General features: G+C 46.6%; 1 protein-coding gene across 1 annotated transcript; it reads right to left on the bottom strand.

Moving 5' to 3' along the window:
* Window positions 1-14,527: 14,527 nt before the first annotated feature.
* LOC139691066 (fork head domain-containing protein crocodile-like) lies at window positions 14,528-16,456 on the bottom strand. The gene is made up of 2 exons (XM_071588799.1): window positions 16,145-16,456; window positions 14,528-16,081 (listed from the first exon to the last, which is right to left on the bottom strand). Exons 1-2 carry the CDS (start codon window positions 16,454-16,456, stop codon window positions 14,528-14,530), a joined length of 1,866 nt encoding a protein of 621 aa, XP_071444900.1.
* Window positions 16,457-17,281: the final 825 nt, after the last annotated feature.

Below are 17,281 nucleotides of genomic sequence, written 5' to 3'. Positions count from 1 at the left end.
CCTAAACAGCATTACTTCTCTAAGAGACTCCCTCGACCAGGTCAGGCACACCAAGTATTGACACCTGCGGCCTTTGTGGCAGTTAAAGGCAAGGCTTTTCAAGAGGTATCATCCACTTTCCAAGTGCTGGAATATTTCTATTCACACCACGGAGAGTACAGGTGAAAATAATATAACTGAGAATCTCTTGTATTCAAGAAATTACAAAGTTAAAAAAAATAAGTTTCAAGGTTGTCATTTAACCCTCCCTAGTACTTTCAGAAGAAATGGCTTGGATACACTGGATAGAATAAATTGCCAATTTCAGTCATTTCGGTCAGTTTCTGCTATAAGGCTTCATATTCGTCTAATCAAAATTCAAGCTATACCAGCGTTCACAATTGTGTTCATACAACACCAGTTATCATCATTCGATACATCACATGTACACTAATCCTGAAAATAAGCTTATCAAAAATACCAACTACTCTAAAATAAATACTTATAATAATGTTTTAACGATTTTGTGTTGATAATTCTCCGAAATTATTCAGTAAATTCTCACATCACACCGAGGGGTGCAAAGGAGGGTGCTGGAAGGAACTCGGAAATTTGCCTCCAAGTTTTTGAATTTTGCATTGAAACCCATAGATAGCATGGTCAGGCCAATCGAGAAAAAAAATTGCTTGTACAGCATGAATTATTATAAGGTGAGATATCATATCGAATAAGTTTTAAAACAATTTGCAAATGCTTAAACATAAATATTGTCATTCCATGATATGATTGCATCCCGTCGTTAAACAGAGGTGACAAATTCTTAAGAGCAGAGAAAGTCTCTCTTTACTTAAATGGAATTGGATTAGATATTTTCACTAAACACTTCCGTTACATAAATGTGCGATTGTTTCACATAACTCCTTTCTATAAATATGAAAAAACTATTGAGATAGTAACCTCATATCTAACGATAATGTAAAAGATATTCACTGCCACATTATATTTACGATTCCAGATGGGATAGAAGAACTCCTTATAAAAGAAGAGGCCGCATATAATTATATATATATATATATATATATATATATATATATATATATATATATATATATATATACATACATACATAAATGATCGTATGCATCATTCAACTTTCAAAAATCAAATATCACCAAAGGAAACAAAATTGAGGAAGTTAATGATTTAACACAGATCTAGTTGCCTTTAATCACATATATTGACCCATTAATTAAACATCCAGGAAATACAATACGAGCCCATCCCAGTTCCCTAACGCACGCTTCATTGTACAGTAAAACCTGTGGAAGACGGTGCCCGAATGTCGGAAAACTGTTGGAAAGAGAAAAAATGAGAATCACCAAGCTACCAGTTTATACAGGGTGGCAAAGCATTTTGAAAATGATATTTCAACCTGTTAAAGGCGGAAAAGTGAACCTCATTAACCGGAAAATGATCAGGAAACGCTTTGGTTCTAGTGAAACAAAATAATGCCGTCTTTCACAGGTTTTACTGTACCTTGACGAAGCGGATGGAGGGTCCATCCATCAGCAGAGAGGCGCCCACCCGCTGTCGGAGTGCGGGGAGCGCGGCGCGGAGTTCCCGCGTAGGAGCGGCTGGGCGGGCGGCGGGCCGAGTGGGCGGACGGCCGTCGAACAGAGAGGGGGGGGGGGGGGGGTACTCGGAGGTGGCCGGCAGAGGTGATGCAGGCTTCACCTTTCCATTCCTCAATCCGCGAACCTCAAGCGCCTTCACTTCTGTGGCCGGCGAAATGCACTCGAGGCTTTTGGGAAAACCAGCGGGGACACCTTCACATGTCCTCCCCCCTCGCCACCGGCAATGTTCCTCCCGAAGCACCTCGCGATGGGATCTTCGCGGACGCTTTCGAAAGGGTGTCGTGTAGCACGTGAACCCTCCAGGGAGAGCGTGGCTCTTTCCCAGGGTTGCTGTGGTCCATTCGGTCAACTCCATCAGTGTGGCGTCGAAAATGGAATCATTAGCGGGGGAGGTATTATTGTTGGAGATGCGCGACTGCTGAGGCGGGGTCGGAGGTTCAAGGAGGGTGGGAATTGGACGAATATCGGTGGCGTAGGAGTAATGTATTCAATCATGCTCTTGATAAAATAAATACACCACGGTTTTCCACAGCTTAGAGGGCAATATCTCGAGGATTAAGTAGTCCCTCGAGTTATTCCAACACAACACAATATCACAGTCGGGAAGAATAATATCAATGAAAGAAAAAAACCGTATTCTATTGGCACTTTGGCCCTGGGGTTCAGCTTGGGAGCCTGCGCCACAGCCGTCGGCTATTCATTCTCAGGATTAAGGAACCACAGAAATGCATACGAACGGCATGCGCACACACAAGCATTTCAATTACATCTTATTATTAGACGATAGTCCAATGGACATGATACCATCAACTTGGTACCCAAGAGAAAATCTTCATGACAGATTAGAAGAGATTGCAATGAGTAATCATGACAAAAACGACACATGTTTCAATGCGAACTGATTAAACAGAAACACAGATAAAAATTTTATCCCAGAATTTCACGGCAAGACCATGGAGAATCGATTTTGTGATGACGAGTCGCTTCATCTGTGCACACCCAAATTAAAACAAACGATGTACACAATTGAGAATAAAATCAGCAGCGGTGCCGTTGAATAATGAAATCGAACATTGGTATCGAACTCATGATCTTGGGGACGCAGTGCGGGTGACAAGTGGGAGCCAGAAAAAAAGAAAAGAACCAATCTCACACAAAAAGTGTATCGTATATATTTATATATCTTGCATAATTTATTACTTTGCACTTATAATTTCACATTCCACAACTCAGAAATAATACATGTACACAGACGCAAATTCTCTTTCGACAGAAGTGACAAAATCTCAAAACGCATTCATCCCAAAATTTCAGACACACGTTTGTCTCTCGCAATCATCAAGTAACACACCCAAGCGCACACACTCGGACACACGCACTCACACAGAAAGCTTGGAAACGTATATTCCCGCCGTTGCCATTGCTTCGATTCGTTCGTCCATTGCTGAAACACGTAATAACCGTCAACTCGCGGGAATGGGGAGAGGTAGAATTGCGACCCACCCCGGCGGCAAGTGCGACCCCAGAGAGAGAGGGGGGGAGCGGAAGGGGGTCTTGGGTCTCCCCGGTGCCGGCGAGGCAAGACACCGGGCCGACCCCTCGGCGAACACCCGGCGAGTGGAGCACGCGACCGCCCAGCCGGGAGCACGCCTTCAACCGGCCCGCGAGCCCCACGACCGTCCGAATAACTCGGCTGGGAGTAGGGAATAGATCGAAGAGAGCAATTAAATCATTCGGGGTATCTGAAATACATACTTACATTTCAGTTTAGCGACTAAATTGGCGAAACTTTTGACAGAAGGGTCGAAATCTCGGAGAAAGCATAAATTGGACTGAGAAAAGTTGTTTTTCAAGCCAATTTTACTCTCAAAAATAAATTTTAATTTTTCTAAATAAGATTGAAATGTAAGAATATACTAGTCATGAATACTCTTAAAAGTGTTCTGCCAAGAATAAATTGAAACCGAACATGACCAGTCTTAACGCAAAGTAAATTTAATCTCCAACTATTGAGAGACTCCCGGATGTAAAACATTAGGTGCGCGAAATTTTCTTCAATATTTTTTCCAAATAAGTTTATTTCTTCACGGAATCAATTCCTAGCGCAGCCCTTTGCTATGGAGTCCACTAAATTCCCGGATAAGTAAATGGCTGTCTTAATGCGCTACAGGAAAGGATTTCCCGGAGTATTTTTTGCACATCGTCCCAGCACACACCATCTCTCGTCTTAAGGCTGACGGTGGAGAATTCGTCCCGAAGAGAGAGATCTATTTTATTATTCCGTAGGCCTGGGGTGGAGGGAAGTGGGGGGGGTGGGGGAGAAACCCTGGTGCCTTTGGCCTAGAAGGTACCTCCACCTGCGTTGAGTGTCGTTGAAAGAAAGAGGATGTGATGAGATTGCGGTGAAGGTCCGGAAAAGGTCGACGAGGATTGAAGGAGAGAGAGACAAGAAGGGAAATCGACATTCCTTTCGAAAGAAAAATGTATTCAGTGGCAATCAAGAGCGATTTCTTTCGTCTTTGGCAATGAAGCAAATTTAATCAGCGCAAATTCAGGTGCAGGAATTTCACCTGAGTGTTCAATCCGCCAAACAATACGTCATAGCAAATGCACACGTATGGTGCTTAGTCCTCAATAATGCCTCAAACCGCTCGCTCGTGTACGAATCGTCAACCTTGAGTAATTCACTCAATTAAGAAGGGCTTGGCTTCCGGAAATCAGATAAAATGACAAAATATTAAATTCTGAAGAGATGCTGAGCCAGGTGGAGAAAAATTCATGAAAGTCTGATACAATAATTAATGATGATGACTAATCATGAAGTAAATTTACCAGGAAAGCCTGTACGAAAGCGAAATGATATCAATATTGTGGTAGGGTAACTTGGCAAAAACTAACAAATAGCAGTAAAATTTAAAAGACGGAGAGCTGCGCAAAATGTCTCCGATTCTTTTTATGAATTTTTTGAAATCTTTAAACGCAGTTAACGTACGAAAGATTGGGCCCAGACTTCTCAAGATGGAGAAACCCAGTTTATCAGTTTCTCCCCGCACAACCGAGGGTCAAAACAACGTTCATACATAAGAGAAGCAATGGTCTGAGACTTCCTCCGTCGGATTCCATCGCTAGAAATAAAATCGGAATTTTTTCATGAGCTGCATCAATGAGAGGAATCCCATATTTTAATCGATCTTTTAACTGTATTACGTGTTCTTTTCACACGTTAGACTAACACATTAAAAAGAGCGTTTCAAAGGATTTCATTTTCAAATCAAAGCTTACGGCAGCAACTACGCGTATGATTTCCAGTTCAGGGACAACAAGAAAGTACGACAGAGATACAAAGAACAGTATTGCTGAAGTCATGATGAGAAAATCGATGATCGATTGGAAGTTCAAAGCCTTGGGATCGCTTTTGAACGAAACCTGGTGGCTTCCAGGCGATACCTCCTCTCAGATCGGCAACATCTTTAATCGACTGACGCAACCCACTCCTAGAGCGTTCCTGTTTTCTTTAATTGCTCAATCCAGCTTAGTAAATATAAGTATATACAGTATTTACAAATAACACCTACAAAGGGAGTTCATTTCAAGGTTTTTCACGTCGCGCCATATTAGCTGCCACCAATAACTAACCATCTTTTCCTCTCGACTTATTACTGAGAATTGGCAGTAAAAATTCAGAATTATTAATGAATTATGTGACAAAAAAGCATTAAATAAGATTAATATAACAAATTGAGGAAATATAGTCAATAATAAGAGCTTGAATCTACATTGAATCCGATTTATAAACTGGTATTCGTGTTAATATTTTAATGCATCACTCAAGAAATAAAATTGAAAGGTAAAATCCAAATTTGGTTTATTGTAGAGCACCTCCCTTATCAGCGTAAATGTCAAATGTGCTCTCGTGCATTGACAAATGACTGTAGGGACGGAATTCCTCTTGAAATCGACAAAGGAAACCAACCCCTAAAATAAGGCCTCGCTTTTTCTTCAAAATTGATATAATGATTAGGAAAATGCCATTGAGATTAGAAATGCGAAGGAAGGGCAGGGTATAAAAATCATCGAGCCATTTTGCATCGGACTGTCTCCTGCGTTATCCCGTGAGCGTTTAGCCGAGCTAGGTGAGTACTGCAAGATACTGGTGGCGATGATTCTTAGGCAGAAACCCGATTCATATCAACGAATGACAAAAGAAAGTCTATGGTAAATTGGATGCTAAGATCTAGCTCTAAAATATCCTCAGTTCAAAGAAATAAAATGTCATGAAGGATCTTTAATAAATGCTTGATTCAAATATAAAAATGTCGTATGAAATCGCAGCATATCCATATTGATGTTTCGCCCGATTACAGCAATTTCAACTGAAGTTGTGTTTTAAATCAACTCACATTTCTTTCAAATATTTTTTTATATAATCAATGGAGTCTATGAGTGTAAAGTTCCGTGGCTCGGGAAAGTAACATAAAAGTTACGTCGTGAAATAATTTCCAAGTACGATCACGAAAAGGACTATCCGTTTTGTCGATCGAAATATCCGTTTTGTCATTGTACGAATACGTAATACATTTTAATCCATATCCTGTAAGCTCACACAACACAAGTTTTTATTCGCCATAATAAGACAAGTGTAACAGAGTCCAGGAGTGATTTATTTGGTAGAATTTATTGCTTCTAAAAGTATTTCCCATAACCTTGAGCTCACCAGTAAATATATATGCCGATGAATACTTACAACTTCTACGTAAAAATAGAGTTTAATTTTTTTGATAATACGTAGACTCAATTAATGGAGATCTCTGAAACGCACTACTAAGTCTCTAAATGTGATCTAGCATGATCTAGCCTTTAAGAACGAATAATGAATCAAAAATTGGACCTGTTAAAAGACGAAGAGATTGGGATTCGAACCGACTTTAACACGATTCTATGAAAGAGCCGAGAATGTGTCCGTCGCTCCTCTTTCATAGAGATAAAGACGAAGCATTAGTGTGATTAGTATTGTTCCTATATAACGTTTACATTTTAATTCCATACAAAATCGAATACGATGAGGCGAGAAAATTATCAAGACATTACTAACAAAAAATATATCCAAGTATCAAGATTTTTTTAATGTTGCCAATGAATGCACTCTCTCCCCATTCCGCATCTGCTTCGGAAGCAGCAGATCGATTGTCAGATCGCTGGTTTCGCCTACTGAGGCGCACGCTTTCTCTACCGATGCGTCCGTCTCATCGAGCGTCCACGAGACGCCCCAACCCCCGGGTTCCTCCGCCTCCTCCCGGCGGTCGGTGCCCATCGCTCATCAGCTGCGTCGGCCTCTCTCTCCCTCGAGCACAAGCCCGCTCGCGGAGCCCGGAGAGGGCGCCCCCGGGCCCGCCGGCCCATCGGCCGGGCCCCCCTTTTCCCCGGCCCCCGCCAACGCCCCCACAATTAGTCACGGCTTTCAAGCGGCCGTCCACTCTCGGCCTCAAAACCAGCAGTCATTCCAAGGGGTGGCTACGGTTCATTGACTCAGCTCGAATCAATATTTACGACCGGAAAACAGCTTTCCTTCGCTTTTGACCACGGATTCAAGAAGGCCAGCCAACTCAGCAGCTGAGTACGATGTCTTACCATTGAAAATATGTTTTTAAAAATGCCACCACGAGCTATTACGGGCGCGCAAGCAACATCTCACCCACGAATGAACTCCTCACTGATTGAACAAATGAGCAAGAAATGTAAAAATAGCAGATCATGCTAATGTCTATCGACCAATTGGTGAACTATCACTTCCATGACGTCCCAATTTCTAGTGAACAAGAAATTGAAACCGTTTCAAAACGCCTATTCTATTCCGCAATGCCGTTTGCCGAAAATGTCCATTACATTGTTTTTGCTCCTGCCAACTTGAAACCATTGACGACTCAAAAAGGAAATGCATCGCCGTAGAAACGGACAATTCATAAAGAAATATGTCGAGATTGGAAATCTATCGGCAAGTGCCTCTAGATCATCAATAGAAAAGGTCAGTCACATCTACATCTTGGAAAAAGCTAAAATAATACTTCCCCTCCTAAAGTAATACTACCTAAAAATCTTGCATTCCATATCCATGTTTAACATTTAAGATTGTAAACAGGTAGAAGCATTATCTCATTAAAAATAATTCTCTAGTTAAACGCGTCAATCAAAACTGAAACCCTTTCATATTGACGAACAAAACCAAAATAATATTCGCGAAACATTTTAATTTATACACATGACATAAATGTGTAGCATTAACAAATGGCTTCATATATCATGGGGCGGGCTTAATATACGCCATTACTGTTTTAAAAAGGTAACAAAAAATCTGTTCAAAACCGAAAAATCACTTTCCTACTCTCTATGTCTGCCGTCTCAAATTATTTTTTTTCAAAAGGCTCTTGTGTATTCTTTGGTAGAGAAGAATATCCACCGAGGTTAATTAAAATTTCGACCTTTCCTCAAACAAACTCTAAAAAAAAAATATTTTAACAAAGACATCGTTAAATTTACTGTTCTGAATCAAGCTTCATGCCACACAGTAACACTCAGCTACAGTCATTGAAAGTAAGCCCAAATCAATTCTAACAGAGAGTGAGATGACGGGCAACACACCGCAGAGGGGTCATCTTCAGACAAACGTCGCTTCTTCCACCGCATCAGGAAGACTTCACTGCGAGATATCCGTCGATTAGCCCCGACGGGAGAGGGATTTGTGAGGAAAGCACTCGGAGCCGATTGGCACAAGGCGCTAATCATTCTGAGGAGGGAGAAAAAAATTAGGAGACTGACAAATCGCTGCCTCCGAAAAAGAAAGGCTAAATGAAGTCAAAAATTAAAAAAAATAATGAAAAATTGAAAAAGAAAGACCGCAGGGAGGTTCCCGAAGAAATCGCCGCGCTGGGATAATTAATGAGATTAAAAACGTCGGCTTCCAAATTGAACCTCACTGACCCGACGCCTCTTTTTTCGAGGCAGGACCCCTTTCCTACCCCTCCACCCCCACCCCACCTCCAGTCCACCCATCGCGCCCTCGTGAGGGAGGCGTGAGAAGATGGGGAGGGAACACCGTCCCCGCTTTCCACCCCCGTCCTCTCCCTTCCCCCTCGCCGCCGCTAAACTTCTCGAGCGAAAACAGATGTAAGACAGAGACGAGGGAGCCTTGGGACGTCAGCCCCACGGGGGGTAGTGCTCCTCCCCCGTCCCCAGTGTGGGAAGAGTGGGAAGGAGGGGGAAGGGAGGAAGCGGGGAGGCTGAGAAAGGGGCGGAGGGAGGGAGAGCGGTAGTAGACGGGACGACGACGTCGAAGGGGAAAAGGGACGGATGGATGGGATGGTTGGAGGCAGGAGGGGGGGAAGAAAAAGGCAAATCTCCGCAGGGACCACCCGCGCGTAACCGCCCAACACCCCCGCGCCGCCACCCCCCCCCCCATCTCCGCCCTGCCCCCCCCCCCCCTCACTCCGGTGCACCACCGCAGCCGCCGCCGCTCATATTCACCGCCTTTCTCTTTCTCGAGGGAAATACCCCCACGAACGCTGCTACCCCATCTGCGATCGTTAGGTCTTCACGGCACTAAACCGTTAAATCGTCGTTCTTGTTAGCGTTATTTTTCCACCGTGCGCTACTACAAAGGACACGGGCGGAGCGACGACGAATCGTGTCGAAATAACTCTAACGATACAGGTCGAATCCCATGCGCGGAATAGATTCTGGCCCCGGATCGACTTATGCTCGCTATGCAAATCTGATCCACGTTTGACGGTTGAGCCGAGAGTGGATTTCCCGGAACGGAGAGCTGAGTTTTCGGATTCTTAGCGAGGGAGGGAGCTCGCCCGAATCTTATTCAAATGAGCGAATCCAGCTGCCCCCCGCCATCCACCCCCGAAGGCAGCTGGAGTCATTCGTCCGCCTGAAGACGAATAGAAGCTACCGATTGCAAATGTATGTCTCGTGGCAAAGGACTTCGGGGATAAAACTTTAAGAGGTTGTTCATGATAAATGATTTCCTCTACTTGCAGATTCGATTGCCCAGATGGCAATCTCCCTGCGTGTTCACCACCTTGAAGGAAATAAGTAGTTTAGACTAGTAACCAACTATTCATCAGCATTTTAGTAAAAGAAGAAAAAAGAATATTTCCAATTTAAAATATTGTTGCTATTAAGTATAAAACTAAACTTATTCAGTATGCTATTAGTTTTATAGGCAAATCTTCGCAGAACGTTTATGTCAAGATTTGCAATAAACTGAAGTAAACTTGTATTCTAATCTAACATATTACAGTCTCCATTATTTACTTCCATTACACTCGATGAATTTGTGAAGACTACCGTAGGCGTATCCGTATTAAGGAATTTTATCATTCTTGGTTGGAGTGTTATAATAATTCTTCTTTCTAAGAAAACAGTCTTTTTATTGATCGGTTTTCCGTCGTCACGCCGAAATAATCAACCCGAAGATCTTTTTTTTTAAAGAGGCGAGAGATCGCAAAGCCTTCGCCAAACTGAGGCGAGAGTCGTGGGCAATCCACACGTTTAAGATATAAGGGGGCAGTTATTTCCTTCGCCTGTACCATCCCTCACATTAAGTTTCTTCTCTGAAGGATGCAAAAAGTACATTCAACGAATTCCATATCCGAACTCAATTGTATGAAAAGAAGCTTTGCTAAATAAAGGTTGTTCGAAACCTCTGCGCCAAAGCACCGGGCATTCTTCGAGCACAAAGCGAAAGCTGAGCTACCCTCTTGTAGTCGATCTCCCCTTCTCTCGTCTTCTGACGGACGGAGAGCGTTGAGGCAAAGCCATATTTACTCTGAATACATGCAAGAAATATATAAGTGAACCAACTTAACGTACTCGATCAATAATTGCACTTTCAAATTGTTTAAATAAATGCAGGGTATTCATTTAATTCAGTATTCAACCAAAATGTTCCCTATCGATGGCATAACTAATTTTTTTACTGAATCACCTCAAACGTGAATTCTTTTCTAACGGTGGTATTGAAGATGGAAGGTGAATAAAAACATATGAACGTGCTAAGGTTGAAAAGTAACGTAGCCAATGGAAACGAGTGTGCAAAAATATTTTGAATGAATCACTTTGGATGCATAAATAATCATGAAGATAGGCAAGAGATTACAAGTTTTAACTGATGATCAAAGAGAAAGGTAGGAAAAAAGAAGATACGAGAGAGTGGATCAAGTATCATCGTAAACTCAATAACGATAATTGTGGTTCGTACTGGGAGTGGCACATAGCAATCCAGCTCCTGATTTTTTCCGAAACCTATTCCCTTTTATAACGTATGAAAGCCATTTGTCACAAATGAATGCATGACAATGTTCGAAGAAGGAATGCCGAAGAAGCCTTTCTATCAAAAGAATCAACTACTACTGGCAAATAGAAATAGCAGAGACTTAAGTAAGCGATTCATTAGAAATTACATTTCGTCTCCTTCTATAAGGATGCAAGACATGGATGATAGTATATCAGCAGAGATTAAAAGAAGATTGGATTGACGAAAGCAGTGTGGGAATACCGAAGAATGATGACAATCAAACGGATATGCAGAGTACCACAGGAATACGTACGCACCTACTTCGATGAGCGAGTGAAGAGAAAATCAAGGACACTTAGAAGATGAAGAGGGAAATCGATTGGATCAGCCTGGTGAAAATCATAAATGATAGAAACGCGAATGGAAAGAATCGGAGAGGGAGGCCCAGGATGAACTACGAGGAGCAAGTAAAATGCAAAGGAGCTATGAGGAGGGATAGAAGAAATTGACAGCTTGGAGCAGGACAGTTTGGAAAGTTGCTGCAAACCAATCCTCGAACAGATGACCTGTTATGATGACAATGGGGATAAGTGTGGATAAGTGTGGTTGAGGTGTTAACGAGTGCCGCGCGAGGCCAAGGTGTAAGGAATGCAGGGGGAGGGGAGGGCGCTAGGCTAGAGGTTTTGGTGGGTGGGAGGGCGTGAGTGAGAGGGGAAAGGCGGGGGCCGAAGAGCACTGGAGGTGACACTCAGGGGTACCGAGGCGGTAAGATTAAGGGCTCTTTCCACGTTGACATTTCGCATTCTTCGAATTGGCTGCATTAACAATGGTTACTTCGGACCCTGACCTAAGGGGCCGAGCGGTTTTTGCGATGGAAATTCGAATATAGTCTCGAGTAATATTAATATCTCGTTTGTTGAATACGACGGTGCGATCACTGATAAAAGAAAGAAAATATCTGTTCCTACGTGTACTACGTATTCCCTCGGTGAAATAGGTCAAGAATTAAAAACGAGTGGAAATTATCAAGAAATAACGTGTGAGTGTTCTTTTTATGTGTTCTTAAATTGTTCGTTGCTGTCCAAGAATATATATATATATATATATATATATATATGTACACACACACATCGTATATGTATCTACAGGTATATATGTATATGCATATATATATTTATTATATTTACATATATATATATATATATATATATATATATGTATGCGTGAGCGTGTGTTACTGCAGGTTGCTTCCATTTTTATTCCCTAATTACTTCATCATCGTATGCCACGGTAAAGCACGTATTTTTCTGCTTAATGAAGCAAGGCTCAAATGCTATGCATTTAAAAAACATTAATCAACCAAGGCTAGGTATTATAGGCGAGGTTACAACTCACCTAATGCCAAAATTAACCACACCTGAAATTCAAGCATCAAAAGATTAAGAACGGGCCAGTTCCTTTACCTTTGTTGCTGCCTGTGGTATCCCGGGAAGACCTGACATCAGAAAAATTACCAAGCTTATCGCATTCTGCCCCTCGATCAGTGCCCGAACGCTCTACCTACTGGACTACCAATTCAAAAATATGACCGAAGTAAATGTGTGTGCCGAGCAAAAGATCGTACAAATTCCTGATAGTTCACTTAATTTTGAAATCCATTTTAAATGGCGATTGTAACGGAATGCAAATAGAAATAATTATGTAGATAAATCATTTCTTGCGGATGACAGCAGAAAGAAATTCCTGCGAGTTGGATGGAAGTCATGTATATCAATGTAATTTGTGAGGAATTTAATTTAAACATGAAATGGAGCATCCCCAAAAATCGACCTGGAGATCTGACGGATCACAAGATTCGACAAAATTATTTCTCCCTTGAAATGTCTTTCGCCTGCACCCTCTTGTTATTCACGTCGCCCATCACTCCACTCCTTCGGTCGAAGGTGAGTGCATACATACAATTAGAAAAATTAGATTACACTCTGACAAACATTCACATCATCCCTTATTGTTGGGACCGAGGGTTTTTCAGCCGCAATGGCAGCGGAGAGGGGGAAAGGAGGTCGACGGAGAGGGGACGGGGACGAAGGTCAGAGGGCTGTCGGGGCGTGGGAGAATAGGCCAGTCATTTAACTCTAATTGTGCCAAAGTAATCAACTCGCCCCAAACCATCCCTCGGGTTGCTCCCGCCACACTCCCTCTAAGCACCATAAAACGGACAGTCTTGATCTCAGTAACTGACTGATAAAATCGTAAATTAATGATGGTAGAAATCCTTATGTCTTAACACTTAATAAAGATAAGGGCATCTGGCATGAAACTATTATCAGAATAATATCCGGTGAAGGAATCAAGTACGAGCCAGATTCATTCCTTGTGCGAATTATAAGGAAATAATTTCGCTGAGGTTACAAAGCAAGCAAATGGTTATCAAACATCCGCTTAAATAAGAGGATGATGTATAAAATGGGACTTAGTTATTTTCAAATGTAAATAAGTCAAGGTAACTTTGAAATGCCAAGTCTTCACACTTGTTATCACAATGGAAGGGTAAAAGAGCAGGGTTTAACGTATTTCTTAAGTGCTGACCGCATGTGTAGTTGGGTCAACGTATAGGACAGGTATTCACGGGCTTTCACCCCCCCCCCCCCCCACCCGAATTGTTATCGTCGCGAATTTGACGGTATTTTGGATTTACGGCCAACGGAAGTGAAACGAATACTAATAATTACTGTTACAAGAGTACCCTGGAGCCACCGCACGGTGAATTAGCAGAGGGCAGCAGGGCCGCGATTGGAATGCTGTGGCTGCTACTTGAACAGAAGGAAAGGGAACCGCGGGAAATCTATTAACAGTACACACACACAAGCACACAAATGAATGCTCACATTCTTTCTCAGTCGCACGCAATCGATTATTAAAAGAAATACTGACGAAGCATGTCGATGGGATTTCGCCCAGTGGGAAACTTGCAAACGGAAACTAGTCACACGCCATCTAAATGATCAATCAAGTTACATTTTTTTACAGTTTCTCTCCCCGTTTCCAAGTGTGCCAATTGCGATCCCCATCATGGTTCACTGAAAGGCCTCGATTATTTTTAGCTCCCGTGACGCACGCCGCACGGAGACGAACTGGTCCGATTATCCTTTTCGATCATCGACGGAGAAGTCCATCAAAAATCGACACGATTACAACCACAAAAACGTCAAGAGATGAGAACGAGAAAATTCGGGTGCGCACACACAGAAAAACAATACTATAAACAGACTTACAGCTGGACTGTCTGTACTCAATGCATTAACACGTTATCTGTAATCACACGCACACCAGCTTACGAGAACACACTTACAGTAGCAAATCATAAGGAGCACTTCATTTCCACTGAATAATACTCCACTAGGCCGTAGGACATTGCCTATGCACGATGATTCGACCACCTTGGCATCCGTCCCACCACTGCCCCCCACTCGCCCCCACTAGCCCGCCCACCCACCCACCCCGGCCACCCGTCCGCCGCCGCCGCAAACACTCTCGCCCTCCCTCCTCCACTCCGCCCTTTGTTTATCCTTGGCTCCTTCCTTGGCCTTTCCGCCTCCTCCGTCGCGATCCTCCTTCAGTACTTGCCGCCGCCATCCTCGAAGTAACCCACTTGGCCCCCCCGATACTGCGCCACCCCCCGGAATCCGCCCATCTCACATCCCCCCCCGGGACCGCCCCCATTCGAAACGCCTTCGAAAAGCTCGCGGAACCCTGAGGGTGCCCCGCACGCAGCTCCGGCCGACGCCGTCGACGACGTCGACGAGGCCGGGGACGTCGAGTTGCCCGGCACCCCACCACCTCCCACGCCGCCCCCCGCAGCCGAGCCCCCCGCCGCCGAGGGGTCGTCGGACGCGCCCCCGCCGCCTCCGATCCCGGCCGCCGCGGCTTCCGTCGCCGACACAGGCACGCCGTACCAGGAGACCACAGAGGAACCGTGGCCGCCGCGGCCGGTAAACCCGTGCTGGTTGGCCACGTGATCGTGCTGGTGGTGGCCGTGATGCGACGCCGGGCCGAGGCTGTGCTGCTGCTGGTGTTGTCGGGAGGAAGGCGAGCAGGGGTCGTCGTCCCGCCGGCCCTGCGAAAGGATTTGTCCCTGGTGGTGATGGTGGTGGTGCTGCTGGTGGGCCAGGGAGTACTGCGCCGCCGTGGCGCCGCAGTGGTAAGGGGCGGCCCCGGGGGTCGGCGGTCCCTGAGGAAGGGTCACCCCGGGACCGGACGGGGGCCCCGGGGGGACGTGGCAAGGCGAGTATGACATGGTCCCGACGGGGCGGACAAACACGCCTCCATTGTCCCTCGAAGCTGTCGTCATGAGGCTGTCCACGCTGAAGGGCTGCTGGTGAGGCAGGGAGAGGAGGGGGCCTTCGGCGGGGGCGCCTCCGCCGTGGTGGTGGTGATGGTGGTGCAGGTGAGGGTGGAGGTGGTGCGGGTGCATTTCGTGCGGAGACTCCGACATGGCCTCCGCATCTGTCAACACCTCCGACTTGACAGGCAAGTGGTGCTGAGGAGTCTGCTGCAGGAGACAGTGCTGCTCCGCGGTGGTGGTGGTCGCGGTGGCATGCGGGTGCCCGTGCAACTGGTGCACGGCGCCCTGATGCAGCTGCGAGATCTGTGGCTGCTGGAGCAGATGCTGCGACGCCTGGTACTTGGCGCACATTTTCTCCACGGGTTCCGCCTTTGGCTTGCACACGGGGACCCCCTCCTCGGGCGCCTTGTCCCTTCGCGGTCCCTCCTCGGGGCCCTTCTCCCCGCTCCCCGGCACTCCGCCCTGCGCCGTCTGCTGCTGCCTCTTGAGCGCTTCCTCCTTTTCCTTGAGCGCGTCCTTCTTCTTGAAACGCCGCCGACGCCGGAGGTAGGAACCGTTGTCGAACATGTTGTAAGAATCCGGGTCCAGCGTCCAGTAGCTCCCTTTTCCGGGCTTCTTGTCGTCTCTCGGCACCTTGACGAAGCACTCATTCAGGCTGAGGTTATGCCTGATGGAATTCTGCCACCCCTGCTTGTTCTCGCGGTAGTAAGGGAATCGCTCCATGATGAACTGGTAGATTCCGTTAAGGGTGATCCTTTTCTCTGGTGCGTTCTGGATGGCCATTGCGATCAGGGCTATATAGGAGTACGGGGGCTTCACCATGTCCTTGACCGCCCCCGCCCCAGTGCCCGCCAAGTGATGGTGCTGCTGTTGGTGGTGATGGTGGACGCCCGTGTGGTGTGGATGGTGGTGGTAGTGGGCGGCGGAGGAGGAGCTGGCGGCGGCCGCCGCTGCCGCAGCCGCCGCCGCGTATGGGCCATACCGTGCCGCAACGCTTGAGTACTGGTCGTAGGCGTATGCGGCAGCTGCGGCGGCGCTGGCCGAGGAGGGCGACGCACCGGTAGCGGCGAGCGCGGAGGCGGACGGGTAGCCCGCAGCGCCGCCCCCGGACGCGCAGGCGGCGGCGGCGGCCGCCGCCGCTGCGTGGTGGTGGTGTCGATGGTAGTAGGCGTTAGTTTGGTCCGAGAAAAGGGCGTGCATGTTGGCGGGGCCCTCCAGCTTCCTGGTGGTGGTGGGTCGCTCCGACCCTTCCCCTCGAGTCCTCCTCCACCGATAGAGCGTCGGAGGATGCTTCCTCCTCACCAGGGGCCGTCGGATACGCCCCTTACCGCCGCCGGACTCGCGTCACGCCGCACGTTGGGCTTCACTCACGCGCCATCACGTCGGTCGCCTCTGCAGGTCGCGACGGCGACTTGCCGGTCCCCCCCCCCCAGGGACCCCCACGATTGCGGTGGCGATTCGCGACCCCCTTGTCGGGGGGGTCCTCGGGGTTCTGCCGCCACACCACCTCCGCGGGATCGGTGGTGAGCGCCTACACTTAAGATAAAAGGAGGCGCGGTCGGGTGGACTTCAGAGGGGCCGAAGAAGGGGGGATGGGGCGGTTGGGCGGGGGGCGTGGGGAGGCGGGGGCGCAGGAGGGGGCGGTGGGCCGGCGGCGAGGAGGGAAGCGGAAGACCCCCCCTTTAAGCCGGAGAGAGCTTCTTCTTTATAAAAGGCGAACTTGGATTGCGGGAAAACAAGCGAAGGCGGCGAGGCGAGGTCGTTGGGGCGGCGTCGTCGACGTCGCAAGGGAGGAAGGGCGGCCCGAGCGGCGGCGTCGGCGGCGGCGACGGCGGGAAGAGAGAGACTTGGGTCTGCGCTGTGTTATCACTCACAACACGGTCCGTTTACGAAGGAGATGAAGGGAAAACATCTCCGGCTGTCTGCGAAGCGCCTCCGTGTGTGCAAGCCGTTGTGTGTGCGCGCGCGTGTGTGTGAATGTGTGTGTGAGCGCGTGTGTGAGCGAGAGAGCGTGTTGTTTCCTTT

Source organism: Hetaerina americana, unplaced genomic scaffold (genome assembly GCF_022747635.1).
Source record: "Hetaerina americana unplaced genomic scaffold, ioHetAmer1.1.p SCAF_3, whole genome shotgun sequence".
NCBI classification, from domain to species: Eukaryota; Metazoa; Arthropoda; class Insecta; order Odonata; family Calopterygidae; genus Hetaerina; species Hetaerina americana.
Note: the sequence above shows the minus strand (reverse complement) of the source record. Positions and strands in the feature narration are given on the sequence as shown.